The sequence below is a fragment of the Pygocentrus nattereri genome, chromosome 14 (genome assembly GCF_015220715.1).
Source record: "Pygocentrus nattereri isolate fPygNat1 chromosome 14, fPygNat1.pri, whole genome shotgun sequence".
NCBI lineage: Eukaryota > Metazoa > Chordata > Actinopteri > Characiformes > Serrasalmidae > Pygocentrus > Pygocentrus nattereri.
This window is the reverse complement of record NC_051224.1, coordinates 16,168,078-16,185,388: the sequence shown is the minus strand read 5'-3', so window position 1 is coordinate 16,185,388 and position 17,311 is coordinate 16,168,078. Positions and strand designations below refer to the sequence as shown.

The 17,311-nt window shown below is 39.7% G+C and overlaps 1 protein-coding gene across 6 annotated transcripts in view; it reads right to left on the bottom strand.

Annotated features, from left to right (window-relative positions):
- arhgap23a (Rho GTPase activating protein 23a) overlaps window positions 1–17,311 on the bottom strand; it is a 118,274-nt gene that overhangs the window by 26,834 nt on the left and 74,129 nt on the right. For 4 of the 6 annotated variants that reach the window (XM_037544640.1, XM_037544638.1, XM_017705603.2 and 1 more), the window contains exons 3-7: window positions 15,488–15,512; window positions 12,467–12,559; window positions 11,430–11,508; window positions 10,165–10,219; window positions 3,064–4,744 (exon numbers count right to left, since the gene is read on the bottom strand). In XM_037544640.1, the coding sequence (XP_037400537.1) occupies window positions 3,064–4,744; window positions 10,165–10,219; window positions 11,430–11,508; window positions 12,467–12,559; window positions 15,488–15,512 (1,933 nt within the window). Of the gene's footprint in view, window positions 1–3,063; window positions 4,745–7,572; window positions 7,769–10,164; window positions 10,220–11,429; window positions 11,509–12,466; window positions 12,560–15,487; window positions 15,513–17,311 lie in introns of those variants that run through there. The other 2 variants (XM_037544639.1, XM_037544641.1) reach the window with 2 other exon arrangements.

Sequence of the window (17,311 nt, the reverse complement as noted above, 5' to 3'; positions counted from 1 at the left end):
TAGAAGATGAGGTAGTACTGTCATTTTCTACGCTACTCAAATGTAATTACCTTAGTATCGGGGGTGGGAATCTCGAGGCACCAGGGCCCGTGCGATATATCAGCCAGCGGTTATGAATATAATTAGAACCTTTTGGTATCGGCACCACCGGTACTTCATCTCCCCGTAATAGGGCAAAGGAGATGCTCAATATAAGGCAATCACTGTTTAAAGAATCAGGAGAGGGAAATAATACGTTGCATGTGCTGTAAAATAATTAGTTAATTTGAATAATTAATTCAGGTCTGAAATTTTTCGTCATGTCAAACGCACAGCCTCATAAAGAAGAGCTGGCTATATATTTATGTCATAAATGCTAATTCAGGATTACACTGATGAACATATGATTACAATAGTAGATAAATCACATACATCCTTCACCAAGTTTAGACTGAGTTCTCTTTGAATGCTCTTTCAACGCGCTCAGTTGTCAGATTCATCCCCTTGGGGAAGGGGTCCAAAGCAAACCTGATGTTACAAAAATGTTTTTCTGCACATTGTGCGCAATTAAACGCTTCCACCAGAGAGGTCTGCCAATCTCCACATCTTACATAGTGCAGCTTCAACTATATGACAGGAATACAGGCTGAAATAAAAGTGAAATCTATCATATAAATAGAACATTTAAACAGCTGCTATTATCGGTTGTCTGAATGTTTAGCCCTCTAAAATGTTCAACCCCCTTATAAATTATCCTACTCTCTTAAACAAGATGAGATGATTCTTCAAGGGTTCTTTAGTAAAGAAAATGGTTCTATAAAGAACCATGAATGCTCAAAGAACCCTTTCATCATGCAAAGGGTTCTTTGAGCATTCTTGGTTCTTTTTCCTTTTCAAAAAGGTTCTACATAGAACCATCTACAACACATTCTTCATCAATCTGAAGAACGCTTTCATAATCCAAAGAACCCCTTAATCTTGCAAAGCAAGTATTCATGTTAAGGGTGTAGTTTAAAGGTTCTGAGTGCATTTCTATTTGCAGAGCATATATAAAAATCTGATTTAAAATAAGGACATTTTGTGAATTGATTCAGGATTTTTTATGAGAGAATTGCGATGCATCTAAGAAACAAATCACTTTTCCCATCCCTACTAATTATGTGCTTATTTAAAAAGTGAATTAGACAGAAAATTACTAGTGATGTAATTGATAGGTATCAGTTTAACGCTACGATCAGCAGAAAATGCTATCAAATAGTTTCTTGGTGCAAAACAAGACATTACATACTACACAGTCACTTTTCATGAAATTCCATTCTATGTGAACACAAATGTGACATAAGCGTGGGTAAATATGACAATATGTGCTAAATTATGCCACAATATGTTTCCTTAAGCATATTGTGGATAGCATCAGTACTTAAAAAGCACTGACAAACGGCCTGTTTCAACAATCAAAGCATAATTCGTCCTGTTTAATTATATTTGGTGCAGTGTAGCCTATTTCAATGAGCTACATTAAATTACACAATCCTTTTGTTATTGCGAGTGATAACTGCTACTTCTAAGGGTTAACTATTAGCAAATATCTTTAACAGGTCTGATGAGTTTCTCACGAGCTTTCAGTGATCTTCAAGCCTTCCACTTCCGTAAAACAGAATCTGGATGTACTTGTTACCTTAATTTCTTGTTGGTGTTTAAAAATTTCAGTGATAAAGGCCGGAAGAATGTCGAAGGCTGGTGAGTCTGATTCAGCCACAGTTCATCACCGTGGCAGACCCAACTCTTACCCAACACAAGTAAACACAAACATATGCCCATACAGGTATACAGACAGAGGAAATGAACAGCAGGGCCAGCGGGGTTGTGAGCTGTTATGGCCGAGTCATTCTCCAGCATTCCCCTCAGTCTAATTTTAAGTGTCTGGCCACTTCATCAGCTTTTCCTGCAACTATGTGCCAAAGAAATGTACACTCGTGAGTGTCCGTCTGTGTGCTTTTACAATGAGTCGTACAGCACAACTAAGCTCAGAAGTATCAGTAATTTCGCTCCATGGTGAAAGACAAATTGCCATATAAATAGAATTGAAATATAAGCTGTTTCTCTGCCTGGGAGAGAAATGAAGTGCACTGAAGTAGGAAGAGTTAAGAGGACATATAAAATAACATCAAGGCATGGGGGATGATAATGAAATGGAGTGGATATACACAGATATAAAAGAGTGGAGAGATATATAAGAACAGAAGTGCAGGTGGAGGAAAAGATGTTGGCAACCTCGTATCTCTGAAACAATAACAACGGCAGATTGAAAAAAAAATGTTGTTAAATGTTGTTATTCAGACTTTGCAGTCATTCAGAGCGGATTGATATGAAATGGTTTATCATAGAGAAGCTCATCAACTCAGATTTAGTCATAAATCACAGATAGTGGCAGTGATGGGAACCAGGGGTTGTCATGTTTACAATATAACCAATTTATTATACAAAATGACCAGTGAACCTACACGTGTCTCTTTACTGCCTTTCCAATGCCCTGAATGTAGCCTTTCACTATGTATGTATTAAAAAATATATGTTTTGTCTTAAAAAAAATAAATCTTGTCTTAAAACTACAAAAAAACAATATTGCGGGGATCAGCCTGGATTCAGCTTGAGTGGCTTAAGAGAAGTTTTAGGGATATATTTACAGAAAAAAATTGGGCTATTTGGGTGACTACTGAGTTTTAGAGTTTATTAGCAATGCTAGCCCTGCAGATCCAGTTTAACAAAATTTGAACTCCAAACATGTCTTGGCTCATCAACTACATCTAGGTTAAGTGTAAAACTGGGGACATTTGATTGAAAGATTTTAGTGCAAACATAATTCTTAATTTCTATTGTTCCATTTATTGTGAACCTACAATGTATAGAGCAGCTGGTATTTTCAAATGATATGCTAAAAAACAACAACAAAAATAACAAAAAAAAACAGAGTTACGAGGTTTTAATATGAAAAGCATAAGATAAGAATTAGCTGGGAACAAATAAATGGAGGATGACTTTTGGAAGAGGAAGTGCAGCAGGTAAAGAAGAAGAGAAGCTCACCAATAAAGGGGATAGAGGCCAGTGAGTCATCCTCCACAGATAGTGGTGCTAGATTACCATTGGCGCGTCGCTGGGAGATGGAACTCTCGGCTTTTGGTGGGGCTTCCGTGGGGTCAGACGTGAAAAGCAGTGGGTCGCTGTCGTCAAGAGCCAAGGCATAATGTGGGTGACGGTTTGTGTTGCCACCTCTTCGCCCCATTGGTGGCTTCTGTCTTAGCACCACTTCCTGTACCTGCGCTTGCACCTCTTCCGTTTCCCCACCCCCTCTTTCATGATTGGTTGGTCGGTGAGTTCTGTCCTGCCCTTCAGGGGGCGTGGGTGTGGCAGAGCTGGTAGGGGGGGCAGGGGATGGGGCAGGAGGCGGGGCTACACCCTCCGGAGGGCTGGTCTTGGGTGTGGGTGTCCAGCTGAGGTGAGGGCCCGTGTAGGACGGGTCCCGGAAGGAGTGGGCCTGCTGCAGTATGCGTCCTGTTTTGCGGTTGAAGGAAGGGCTGTAGCTGCGGTAGCCCATAGACATGGGCTGTTCATCCAGGCTCTGGCAGGATGGTAGGCGGCGGGTCTGAGGCACAGCCTGCTGTGGTTGAGAGGCCTGCATGGAGTGCTGGGGCAAGTGTGTGAGGTTTTGGTGCTGAGGTGTGTGTTGCATCCGGTGCTGCTCATGTGGAGCCAAATGTTGTTGGGATGCCTGAGCACGCCGGACAGTAGGGGGTGTCTGTGCTGGGCTGTAGTGGCCACCTTGTCTCTGGAAAGCCTCAGCCCTGGATTGGGGCTGCTGGCTACCCCAGGCTGGCCTCTCCTGATGTGGAGAGAACACACTGGGAGCTCGGTCCAGAGCCTCTAGCGAGCGTCCTGAATGTCCGTACCGAGTTCTGAGAAGGTTTTCGGATCTTGCACGGTTATAAGCCAAAACAGCGTTCTCTCCCTGCCAGTGGGTGCGGGGCCCAGACCCTGGCTGCTGCAAGTGAAGCAGGGTATCCTGAGAGGCGCTGTGGGGGAAATCTGCCCTCTGGGCCCGTCTTGTCCGGTTCAGCTCCCCTAGACGGTCCTGCGAAAAGCTGCGCTGCCGTGGGTGCAGCGAGCGGACACTGGGGCGTTCCCGCTCCCGCTCGCTTATCTGGCTGTAGTACCACTTGCTAAGGGCTTGTTGGGTGCGTTCATTGCGGCTGGATGGGGGTGTAGGAGTAGTCTGTGGTGGGCTTCTCCATCCCGATGCAGGAGCAACACCTTGGTTACCATAGTGATCGTGGTGCAGCGGGCTTGCTAAGGCCCCCCCTGAGGAAGAAGATGACGAATAAGAGCGTCCCCTCATCTGTCCCACCGCCTGCTGGGTCCTCTCAGTCATGCCGTACCGAATCTCCTCTGTCCGGTGGGCAGGGCTACTGTGGCCCCCTGGGTCACAGCCACGTCCCTCTGCAGCCCAGACAGTCCCAGGAGGAGGGACAGTGGTCCGGTTGTCAAGCGGTGGTGAGGGGCCAGAGGAGGAGGAGCCGGGCCAGCGGCTCCAGTTGTCCAGTTGGTTCTGCCCCATTTGGACTCGAGAAGGAACAGGGCAGGAGGTATGACTTGGGGGAGGCTGGGATTTAGAGCGTGGGGGGTAGCAGAGAGGAGGTGGCGGTGGAAGATTCTGGGCCCCTCCTTTAAACGGCTGGTTCCCTCTCAGGTAGGCATCTTGTGAGTACGCCTGAAATAGAGAAAGAGAAATAAAGAGTTAAAGGAACAGGAAAAACACTATCATTCAAAAGTCTGGATTTACTTCTGACATTTATTGTACATCAGGTGTTTTTCAATGATCAATGATGAACTGTAATAAGCTGATCGATGGACAATCATCAGTCAAACCTCTTTGTTGATGCTATACAGCTTTTCATTGTAGAATCATATATAGCTCTGTACCTTTCTGTGCAGATATATATACACTTGCAAGTGTAGAATCATTTAATGTATGTACAGTTGGATGAAAAGTCTGAGACCACTCATTTGCATTCTTTTTTAACTTAATACAACTCGTTTAATAAATAATTCTCACTCTTTTTTTTGTTTGAAATAGTTCAAAATAAACAATCCCAGGTGTACAGGGTTCCCCCCCACCTCCATATCTACAACCAGGCTGGCTTTATATCATTAAAAACAAAATAACTCCATTTGATTGAAATGACAAAAAAACACTGATTCCATTCTTGATGTTAAATCCACACTGCAGGTTTGTAAAGGAATGAAGTAAAGCTGTTTCAGAATGTTTCAGAATGGGACACATATCAGATTGGGTAAGAATTTGGATGCTTTTAGAGAAACTCCTCAGTCAGCAGGTGTGCACAGTCATCGCCAAATGTGATGAATACAAACGTTGCATGCCTCGCCCGCCCACGCTAATACATACCAGCACTGTGCTCCATTAGACTCCAACACAAACACTAACAGGGACGTTTACACAACCCTACAAGCATTGACTGTTACAGAGCAAAACTTTAACTTGTTACTTCTAAATGTTCTTCAAAATGTTGCCAGCACTTAATTTTACTTTCAAAACATGGCCACAACACAGGGAATCACTGTCAGAGGTGAGAAATATGACTACATTTGACTACATATGACTACACGCTATGTTACCTTACACTCTGTCTGAGCACACTGTGTATATCGTTAGTACTTAAAGAACAGTGACCAACTTCATGGTTGCATAGAGAGGATAATTAATCTTGTTTAAGTCAGTTTAGTGCACTATGTGAAACACTGAATAAAAATCATTGTATTGCTAGCTTTCATAGCAGTTTAAAATATACAAACAATTGTGTATTTTGTCTGTTCCAACTTTTTAAACCTTTTAAAATCAAAATATTGTGATGTGTGCTGTGATATTCTGTTATATATATATATATATATATATATATATATATATATATATATATATTGATGTCATATTGCCCACTAATCACTGCATACTTATTTCCAGAGTTGTATGTACTGCAAACACCATAACTGCCAATGCAGTTCATGCACGACAAAAAGGGCCTGAAGCAAAACTGCTTCAAGTATAAAAGCACAAATGTAAAATGAACTGCCTCAGGCGATGGTGAAGAGAAAACCCTTCAATATTTATATGATGTCACCTTCCCAATCTGAATGAAACCAGTTATTTTTGCAATGTGCTTAATCAATATCGTAACTTATCCCAAAGTCCAACTGCACAGACTGCAGGTATCACATAGCCAAACCCTTAATGTAGCGACATCTCCGATGTAGAAATACATAAAATAAACACAAACACACACTTTCTAAGCTGCTTCTCCCTCAGGGTCGCAGGGGGTGCTGGAGCCTATCCCAGCGGTCACTGGGCGGAAGGCAGGATACACCCTGGACAGTTCGCCAGTCCATCACAGACAGACAAGACATACACATTCACTCACACCCAGGGGCAATTTAGCATGTCCCATTGGCCTGACTGCATGTCTTTAGACTGTGGGAGGAAACCGGAGAACCTGGAGAAAACCCACACAGACACGGGGAGAACATGCAAACTCCACACAGAGAGGGCTCACCCGGCTGGGGAATTGAACCCAGGCCCTTCTTGCTGTGAGGTGACAGCGCTACCCACGCACCTCCTTGCCGCCCACAAAATAAATAACAACAGAAAAGCAACCAGTGTTCAAAAGAGCAACATACATCTATGACATGACACAACAGTTGATATCTACACAATAAAAGACACTGACAAAGACGTGACCTAAAAAAAACAGTATTTTTGTTCTGACAGTTGACATCCATCCACATAATAATCATTTATCACTGCTGACTGTTGTATTTTAATAATTATTTCAATTTGTATCTTTGTTTGTTAGCATGGTTGTTTGCTGTGACCTTCTTATATGAAAGAAGTGTACCTTCTGTCTTGTCTTGTCAAATAATTTTCTTTAAAAAACAACATTACAAAAATTATATCTTGGTAAGTGAAAACATCTTAAATCTAGTAGATATTTCAACTTTTTTTCTAGATTTGTTTACTATTTTAAGTCATTTTATCTAGATTATCTTTGTATTCTATTGGCAGAATTTTTGCTTATTTTATTGTCTTGAAACAAACAAAATGACTGTGTCAGTAGAAAAGGACTTTTTTTTAAGATAAAATGACTTAAAATGTTCAGAACAGCTAAATAAACTTATAATCTTCATATAGCATTAATAAAATGAGTAATATTTGATTTAAGATGCTTTCACTTACCAAGATATCATTTTTCGCAGTGCAAAATAACTGACCTTCATATTTCCGAAGAGCAGGAAGCTTTCATCAAAGGCATCAACACGCCATTAACCCACAACACCAGAGCAGACAGACCGGCTACAAGAACAACATCAGATACTGACTGAACAACTGCACAGTGTGATTTCATCTGCCTCACTGGACTGACTGAAAATGGCACAAAGCTGGAAGATCCCCAAATAAAAAACAACACAAACATGAAGAGGGCATCGCACAAACAGCCAGACGTGTAAACAGAGCGAATGGAAACTCACAGAGGGAGCAGCAGTGTTCCCTACAGCTTCACTTAGTTTACTGGTAGCACCTCAACCTCGCTCGTCTGAACTCTCCTCTTCCGTCCAGCTCGCAGCTCTCTATTCATTCCTTTGTGCTGTCACTGTCCTGCTCGTCTGTCCACTCTCTCTCTTTTCTTTATGTTATTTACCACTGTCTGTTGCTTTCTTTCCTTCTCTCTGTGTTCTCCTTCCTCACTATAGTGTCCTAAGACCAGCCCAACCCAACACCACTCAACTCTCTCTCTCTCTCTTTCTCTCCCTCCCTCTCTCCACCCTGTGGGAGTGTGGGAGGAGCCAGACCGCTGATGATGTCATCTCTGGAATGCAGCTGATGCAGGAGTAAAGGGTGTGTGGAGCAGAGAGAGAGAGCGAGAGAGAGCGAGAGAGAGAGAGAATATTAATAGAGAGGGAGAAATAAAAAGATATGAGGAGTGACAGAGAGACAGACATAGACATAGACATAGCGGGAGACAGATATAGAGTAAAACAGAAAGAGTAAGAAAAAAAAGCGGTAAATACAAAAACAGACAGATAAAGAGTGATAAAATAGAGAGAAAGTGAAAAAGAGAAACGTATATGAGGAGAGGGATATAGAGTGATAAATTAGAGGATGCACAAAAAGGGCAAAATGACAGATATAATGATACAATTAGAGAGAAAGACAAAAAGAGCAATACAAATAGAGAGAAAGGGTAAAAAAGGGCTTTGCAAAGAGAGACAGACAGATATAGAAAGAGTGATACAAACAGAACGTGAGAATGAGTGGGAAAAAACAGAGAGAGAGTGATACAAATAGAGAGAGTGAGAATGAGTGGGAAAAATCAGAGAGAGAGTGATACAAATAGAGAGAGTGAGAATGAGTGGGAAAACCAAATACGAAGAGAGAGTGATACAAATAGAGAGAGTGAGAATGAGTGGGAAAACCAAATACGAAGAGAGAGTGATACAAATAGAGAGAGTGAGAATGAGTGGGAAAACCAAATACGAAGAGAGAGTGATACAAATAGAGAGAGTGAGAATGAGTGGGAAAAATCAGAGAGAGAGTGATACAAATAGAGAGAGTGAGAATGAGTGGGAAAAATCAGAGAGAGAGTGATACAAATAGAGAGAGTGAGAATGAGTGGGAAAACCAAATACGAAGAGAGAGTGATACAAATAGAGAGAGTGGGAATGAGTAGGAAAAAACAGAGAGAGGGTGATACAAATAGAGAGAGTGAGAATGAGTGGGAAAAAACAGAGAGAGGGTGATACAAATAGAGAGAGAGAGAGAATGAGTGGGAAAAACAGAGAGAGAGTGATATAAATAGAGAGAGAGAGAATGAGTGGGAAAACCAAATACGAAGAGAGAGTGATACAAATGGAGAGAGTGAGAATGACTGGGAAAAACATGTACAAAGAAAATGGGTGAGAAAAATAGAGTGAGAATGAATGTAAAAACATCTACAAAGAGAGAGTGATGCAAATAGAGAGAGTGAAAATGAGTGGGAGAAACATATAAAAAGAAAACAGGTGATACAATTAGACAGAGTGAGAATGAGTGGGAAAAATATACAAAGGGAAAGAGTGATACAAATAGAGTGAAGCATAAAAAGAGAGAGTCAGACAGTTATAGAAAGATTATTACAAATACAGAGGGAAAATGAAAAAAAATATATAAAGATATATAAAGAAAAAAGATATAAAGGATGGAAAGTTAGAGAGAGAAAGAGTAGAGAACAAAAAGAGACAGATACAGAGAGTGATACAAATGATAAATTAAAAAAATAATACAGAGAGACTGAGATAAATAAAGAGAAAGAGACAGATGAAGGGATATATATGGGGGGGCATGGGTGCACAAAGACAGACAAAACGTGAGAAAGAGCTTTATACACAGATAGAGAGACAGCAAACAGTGAGAGAGCGACAAAGTGAGGTATGAAAGGAAAAAAAAAAGTGTGCAGGAATAAATATGAGTGCTGTGCCCAGTTCGTGTGGCCTGGGCTGAAGTCTCGTTATAGCTGTGCGCATGTTTCTCTGTGCTTTGGTGAGCACTTTTGCGTGCCTGGTCATGTGAGCAGCCGGGTAATTTGCAGACCAATATGAATGTGGGAGTGTGGGCAAGTATGAGTGTGTGCTGTTTGAGAAGTGTGTGTGTGAGAGAGAGAGGGAGAGAGAGAGCGAGACAGAGAGAGATGTCATCATGTGACAGTGTTATAATTCTTAATGAAGTGAATGATTCTGTGTCAATGCTGCTACTGAAGTAATGCCCTGAGTCACTGAGAAACTGCTTATATCTGCATCATCATTCACAGAGAAGAACTGCGACATTCAACAAGTATGTGTGACTCTCTCAGTATTTATTGCACATGATCCTTCCAAAATGACAATAAATAAAATAATCTGTTCATCAAATGGCTGCAGCACATATGAATGTGCGTGTTTACACTTTTACAGCTCTCCTTATTCACACATATGTGTGCATGTCTGGACCAGAGTGTGTATGTGTGTGCATGCATTTGTGTGTGTGTGTGTGACAGAGAGAGGGGCAGGGCGTGGCATAAGTGTTCAAATGTTCAGGCTCACACTTACCAGCTGCAGCACGTCCTCATCCTTTGGCATAATGGAGAGTTCCAATACACTCTCACTGGAGGGGGGGGTGGTGGTTGGACATAGACAGTATAAATTACATAATGTAAGAAATGAGGTAATGAAAACAGGGCATTTTATTAGGCTTGACATTAACAGTATATGGACCATTCTGTAGATTTAGTTCCAAAAAAAGATGTAGTTAGACCCTCAATATTTAGAATGATTACGTTATGATCTGTTCAAACCCAAGGCATTCATACAGATAAGCTAAATATATATGAAAAACATTATTTTTAGGGTACTTTCTATTGAGAGGTATCTGTTCCAAACACTAACCCCTATATTTCTTGTGAAAAAAATACTTGCAATCATTTTATTAATTTTATTTAACATTTTGATTTCTTTTAGAGTGTGAAGTTGAAAGATTTTATCATGAGTTTAATATTTAAAAAAAAAAAAAAAAAAAAAAAAAAAAAAAAAAAAATCAGAAATTGCTGTCCCATGTTTTCATGTCACTATTAAAACAGAAAGAGTTCCAGTCCATAGGGGGAGCCTTATTTTAGCCACACCCTGCATTTTAGAGTAGGAAATGAGCAGGAAAACTATTACTTTGAAGGTACAAGATTTTGTTCTGACAACGATATACACTCTGTATAAGTATCACTGTATAAGTTACGTACTTCTGAATAAAATAATTACAATGTACAATGATTACAAATGTTTGAGTAGTAGCGTACATTATATCATATTACAGTCCTTTAGTGTTATATTAACTCTTTAAAATCACAAAGTTCCACCAATGCATCATTTTATGTTTTATACTTTGATGTTGTTTTTTCCACAGAACCATAAAGCATTTCATCCCCCAGATTTAGCAGAGCCTCAGCTAATAAAATGTCATTCAATAAATAATTCTGCACACTATATATGTAAATGAGTCTATACAACCTTAGCAGCAAAAAAACAAGCTTCATTTTTTGCAGTTTTTGTTGAAAACATGTTAAACCATGATATTAGAGAAAACATAAAAACCTGGACTCTATGACCTATTATACAAGTTGTTTGAGGTTAGGCCCCTTTCCTGTGCAGTTTCTCTCTACATATACACACAGTTAAATATAGTAGGGTATTTTGTCTTGCTGGTGAAATGGCCAGCATGGATGGGTTAAACCAGTCAGTCAGCAGATTCAATATAATAACTAATATTTCAGTAATAAATAAAACATTTCATAGTGTATAAATAATCAAATTACACATGAACTGACCTGTTCTGAATGAGCGCTATCACCTGGGAGTACGTCTTACCCAACACACTCTCTCCATTCACCTTCACAAGCCTGTCACCTGTAAAACACACACACCCACACCCACACACACACCCACACACACACACACACACACACACACACACACACACAGATAGAAAGAGACTGACAGGTTAAAATCATTTTCAGTAAATACATAAATGAATAAATAAACAAACTCGAGCCTGTCACTGACTACTTTCGTCTCTTTTCTTGGGCCTTTACGACATTTCTCCCCATATATATTTTTTTGTTTTTTAACTCAAACCATTAAATTAGATAGAAATAAGTTAAATGCATACAAAAATCATCAATTATAGGGTACTTTTTATTGAGATGTGTCTGCTCCAAACTCTAACCCCAAGTTTACACTTGCGTTTTATTTCAGGAGTGTTATGATTGTTTTGGTAGTGACATAATGGAACATTTATTTTATGAAAGTAAATAAAATGAAGGTACAGCCACTCAAAGCAAAAGGATTTTAGTCTAAAGTCCAAGTCAGTTACAAGTCTGAAAAGTGTTCTGAGCTCTGGCTTTAAACCAATTCAGCAGAATGATCCATATAAAGCTTTAAATATAGCCACACATACCGGCTTGAAACATTAGACAGTTGCTCATCACAGATTTTGCAGTCAAAATCTTGTTTGTCATCTCAAAGCTCCCACTTTAACTTTTGTCTAAGCAATCTTGTGCACTGATCCTGATTATATTCAGCTCACCTGAACAGGTCTGTGTTCAGTAGAACTGCTATCGATACTGCTGATTAAACCTTTGGTTCAACAAACAAAAAAAAACAACAACACGGAGTTCAAGAAGCCAATCAAAACAAGTCATGACCTGCTTCTCTCTCTGTGTCGGAGATCAGCATCGTGTCTCTGATTTCATCCAAACGCTCATGTCATCATCACGTGTACCAGTATTAGGTTATTTCCATGGCAGATCACCCACACGGAGTGAGCGGACACAGAAAAAACAAGTCTCTTCCGCTTTGTTCTCACCTGTGCACAAACCTGCCTGGTGGGCAGGGCCTCTCTCCCTCACATTCTTCACAAATATGGTGTCCATCGGCTCTAGACGACTCCGCTGGAGGCCTACGTTAGCAAAACACATGCACAATTACGCAAGCGATGAGTATTTCTAGGAAAAAATGTATGTGATGTGTATGTGTAAAAGATATTTAAAGCAATTTAACTCAGCAATGAGTATAAATCAGGGCCGCAACTTACAATTACTCCCACATTAAGTCAATCTATTCCCTGTTACTGATTAAATGTAATGATTTATCACTGTTTTAGTGATAAATGCATTGAAGTAATAGCACAAGAAACCTGAATTCTAAGTGTCAAATTTATTATATTACTGGTACACTTATTTTTAAACTTTAAATTCTTGTACTACCAGGAGTGCAAAGTTGAGGGACCAATGATGGGTGGCTATAACCTACATACAGCAATTGAAACATAAAACTAGGTAAGCAAGGTACAACATATTATGCCACAGTATGCCGTACTGATATCTCATGCCTTACACGTAATTATTAAAACACAAAAACAAAATCAATATAGATATTACATTTTTTGCCTGTTACGGTGACATATTTCTCTTTCCATTGAGCCACAATTCTTAGTCTGATATGCATAAATATTTTAGCAAAGTACTTTAATAATGATGAATAATGACAAGCAGAAATAAGAAAGCTCTGATTAGAGTTTTGGAAGTTTTGGGAATAAGTGACAGCTTAAATGTATTGATGTTTGACTGCTTTCAAGGCTGAACCATTTACATTTTCAACAACCATAATCAATATTTTCAAAAGCATGTATAATTTCAAAAAGCGCACAGGACACGACCCTCACACCCCGGAATGTGCGCCAGTGTGTACTACCAAAGGATGGAATCCCAAAAATGACATGACTATGTTTAGATTGTTTTGGAATCGGTCATCATTAACCCACATATTAACACTATACTGTGTTTTTTAAGTCAATAAAAAAATCTGTAAATCCCCAAAGTGGTAAATTCATAGGAGACTGAAAAAAACATTCTTAACTTTACTGTATGTTAGTGTATCAAGATATCCAAATATTTCATTCATCCTAAAATGTTCATACAATATAAGAGGAAGAAAAAATGTGGTCATATGTAACAGAACATGCATTTTTCTGCAATTTTTAGTGTATTGTTACTTACTCAGTTTAAAATACTGGAAAAATAAAACATAAAATATACAATATGCCATAATATTTGTTTCTTTTTTTAAGTAATTGGCCATCAAAATGTGGGAAATTTGTTAGTAGAGGACGTGTTAACATATTTTCGCTTAGAATAGAAATCAACCAGAGAATCAACAAAACATATAGCTTGACGAAGAAGGTGCCTTAACTTTTGAATGTGACTTTATGAGGTTTTGATATGACAGCGGCGGTAAGTAATTACACGCAAACAAACAAATCAAGGCATGCAGGTTATGCAGTAAAACAGACATGCACACAGTCTGTATGTATGGAGATGCACTGCTCCACAGATTGCACTGAGACACCACCGCAGAGCAAATGTAGTGATCCAAAAGGTTGAGGCAGAAATAACTGAGCTGTTAGGTCACTTAAGACCACTTCAGAACTGTAGATCTGTATGCTGACATTGCTCAACTGCAGGGTGCGTGAATTTCTATGTGTGAATACATGTAACGTGAACATTTGCAGGAACATCTATTCATTTTTGCACACTAAAACTGAAAATTGAGGGACAGTTACTAAAAGGGACACAAGACACTTTTGTACATGCATGCAAAAATTCTGCTCTGCATTCAGTTTTCAAGTGAAAAGCTTCTGCAAAATAGTACACATAGCTGACAAGCTACATTATGTAAGATTTGTGAAATTGGAGACCTCTCTGGTAGAAATGTGTAATTACATGCAACACATTTTGTAACACTGACTGCTCTTCATAATTCACGTAAGTGAATTGTCCACTATAGTCCAAACATCTTCATCAAAGAATGTTGATTCTGCATTTGAGAGCCAAAACCATTGCACATGAACTGGCAGTCTGGCACACTATATTCAGCATGCAAACGTCTGAAAAAAATGGATGTGCTAGTCTTCTTGGTGAAAAAAAGGCCTGGAGCTAAATTTATAGAAGATAATCGTGTTGACACTTAAATTACTATAACTGCCTATTCATTTTTTTAAAGTGTTTATGACCTATTTAATAAGAATAAACTGATTTCCGGGTTCTCCGGTTTCCTCCCACAGTCCAAAGACATGCAGTCAGGCCAATTGGACACGCTAAATTGCCCCTAGGTGTGAGTGTGTGAGTGACTGTCTGTGTCTGTCTGTCTGCCCTGCGATGGACTGGCGACCTGTCCAGGGTGTATCCTGCCTTCCGCCCGAAGACTGCTGGGATAGGCTCCAGCACCCCCCCGCGACCCTGACGGAGAAGCGGCTTAGATAATGGATGGATGGATGGATGGATGGATGATTTGAAATCATTCACTAAATGCACATTCATAAGCACTTTATAAAAGGCAGTCTTAAAAAGACTTGTTTTGAATTTTGTATTTGTGTTTGAGTTTAAACCCACTAGGAAACTTAACCTAAAAATGTAGAACACATGAACTGGCAGGCTGGCACACAACATTCAGCGCTTGAAAAAATGGATGTGCTGGTCTTCTTGGCAAAAAACAGGCCTGGTGTTTGATTTATGGATGATGATTTAAGATAACTGCATTTAAATCACAATCTCAACATTAGTCAGAAAAATTGCAGATATTTTCCCCAAATTGTTTAGACCTCGTGTCTTCTCAGATACAGTTCACATTTTGTCCTCCAGGGGGAGACAAGCAGATACGCCTTGTCCCTGATTCCTGAGCACTTTGGCGGCTGTAAGGGTCATCTCGTTCTCAGAAAAAAAAAGCAACTCACTGATCTCATGTAAGCAGTTAAAAATAATCAGCACACTATTGATGGTAAGGACATTCTGGGCATACTAAAAGAAAGAGGAAGGAGAAGAACACTCACCCTTTCCATTTCCGTTTTCCTCATCCTGAAAGAAAAGACAGAAAAACCACAGTCAGATTGCATAGAACCATTATGTTGTTTACCATCAATTTTCTTATGTACTAAAATTAGCCTGACTACAGAGCCACGACTGACCGTAAGGAAGCCTCTTAGTTAATACACCACATCAGGCAACACTTCACCCCTTTGGGGAAACATTACATCAGTCTCACAGTAAGTGTGAGTAAAAGGTTCCTGATACTGTACTTAACAGGCTTTTTAGAGGACAGTTACGGTAGGACAAACAGTAGACACTAGAACATAAACCATAAACAGGTTGAAAAAGTCAGAAATGATTTTGACAGAAATGTTTGCAGCTAACATTTTCTATCAGACCAATTCCTTGAAAGCCAATACAATGTGTCCTGTAACACAACTGAACTGAACACGTTATGTGATCATCAGATTAAGTCGCTGTTTTAGAGAGGAAAACAATCACCAAACAGTAATTTGGTGTTGCCACAGTGCACTGCATGTGATGTATAATTAGATTTGGGTGGTCTACATCAGGGGCACCACATCCCAGTCTTGGTGACCCTTTACTCTGTGCCTTTTTGCGGTTTCCAAATCTACACACCTGTTTCTCATCTCATCCTTTCTCCACTGCACAAAGTACCTAAACCTTTGACGCAAGAAAACATGAACACTAGCCCTTAGTCTAGTACCAAATGCATAAGTTCCAGTTCCAGCTTAAGACACGTACCAACAGAACCTAATAGTACTTGAGGACATTCTCCTGTGTCTTTGGTGACCTTTGCAACTGATGCTAGCAACAGTTTAGCACATCTTTCAGCCATCCATGAGGAGATAAACTCACTATAGCATTGTTATAGGATCAGTAAGTGCATCTAAACATAAACTAAAAGTATGTTGATGTGTCAAATGCTTAGAATTACTGCTTTGTGAAGAGTTTGCTAAGGTGGCATTATTAGCTAGTAAGGAAGTGTTTATGCTAGCCATCATGGAGCTAGTGTTTTTGCTGTTTTTCATACTTGAGAGAGAGAGAGAGAGAGAGAGAGAGAGAGAGAAATTTCTGCTTCATTTTACATATGATTCTGTCTAAAAGGAGACATTTGTGGGAGTGCGTGAGTGTAGAAAAGCGCCTACATCATTTTTTTATCAGCCAATAAGTTAGGCTAACAGTAACTAGCAAGCAAGGTAGCTAATTAGCCAAATTAGATGCTTTAGGGTGCCATACAATGATAAAAAAAATCATTAAACTGTTAATCACGGTTATTATAATGTCTCTCAAGCAGGTGGAAAATAAACTAGGATTAGCACTGTGAGTTATACTGTTTTCCTTTAAGGCAAGTTCCTGTTTTTGAATGTAAACATTTGCATTTCACTTTTAATGCATTTACTTTTACTGTATTATAGTGCTAAGTAGAGTCAAGGCTGAGACCGGGACATATCCAGTCTGAGACAAGACCAAGGCTTTTAGTAGTCCAAGACTACTGGGCTTCACCTGCGTAGGAATATGGGAACTGCATGGGAACTGCGTGGAACGCTCAGCAGGTCTCAACAATTTCCACCTTACGGCCCAAATGAGGTTGAAATCGAGACGAAACTGAGGCTGCTAGTTTATGTTCTCGAGACACTACAACACTGATGTATCCTTCAGTAGAATTTTGTCCAGTGTCTTTTCCCACTGCACTCATGTATACTGCACCAGCTGGTTTATTATATATACTTCATTACGTGTATATAATAGCAAAAATGTATATACTACATCACATTGTAATTATTCAATAGCATATTGTATACTGTACTACCCCACACACGGTA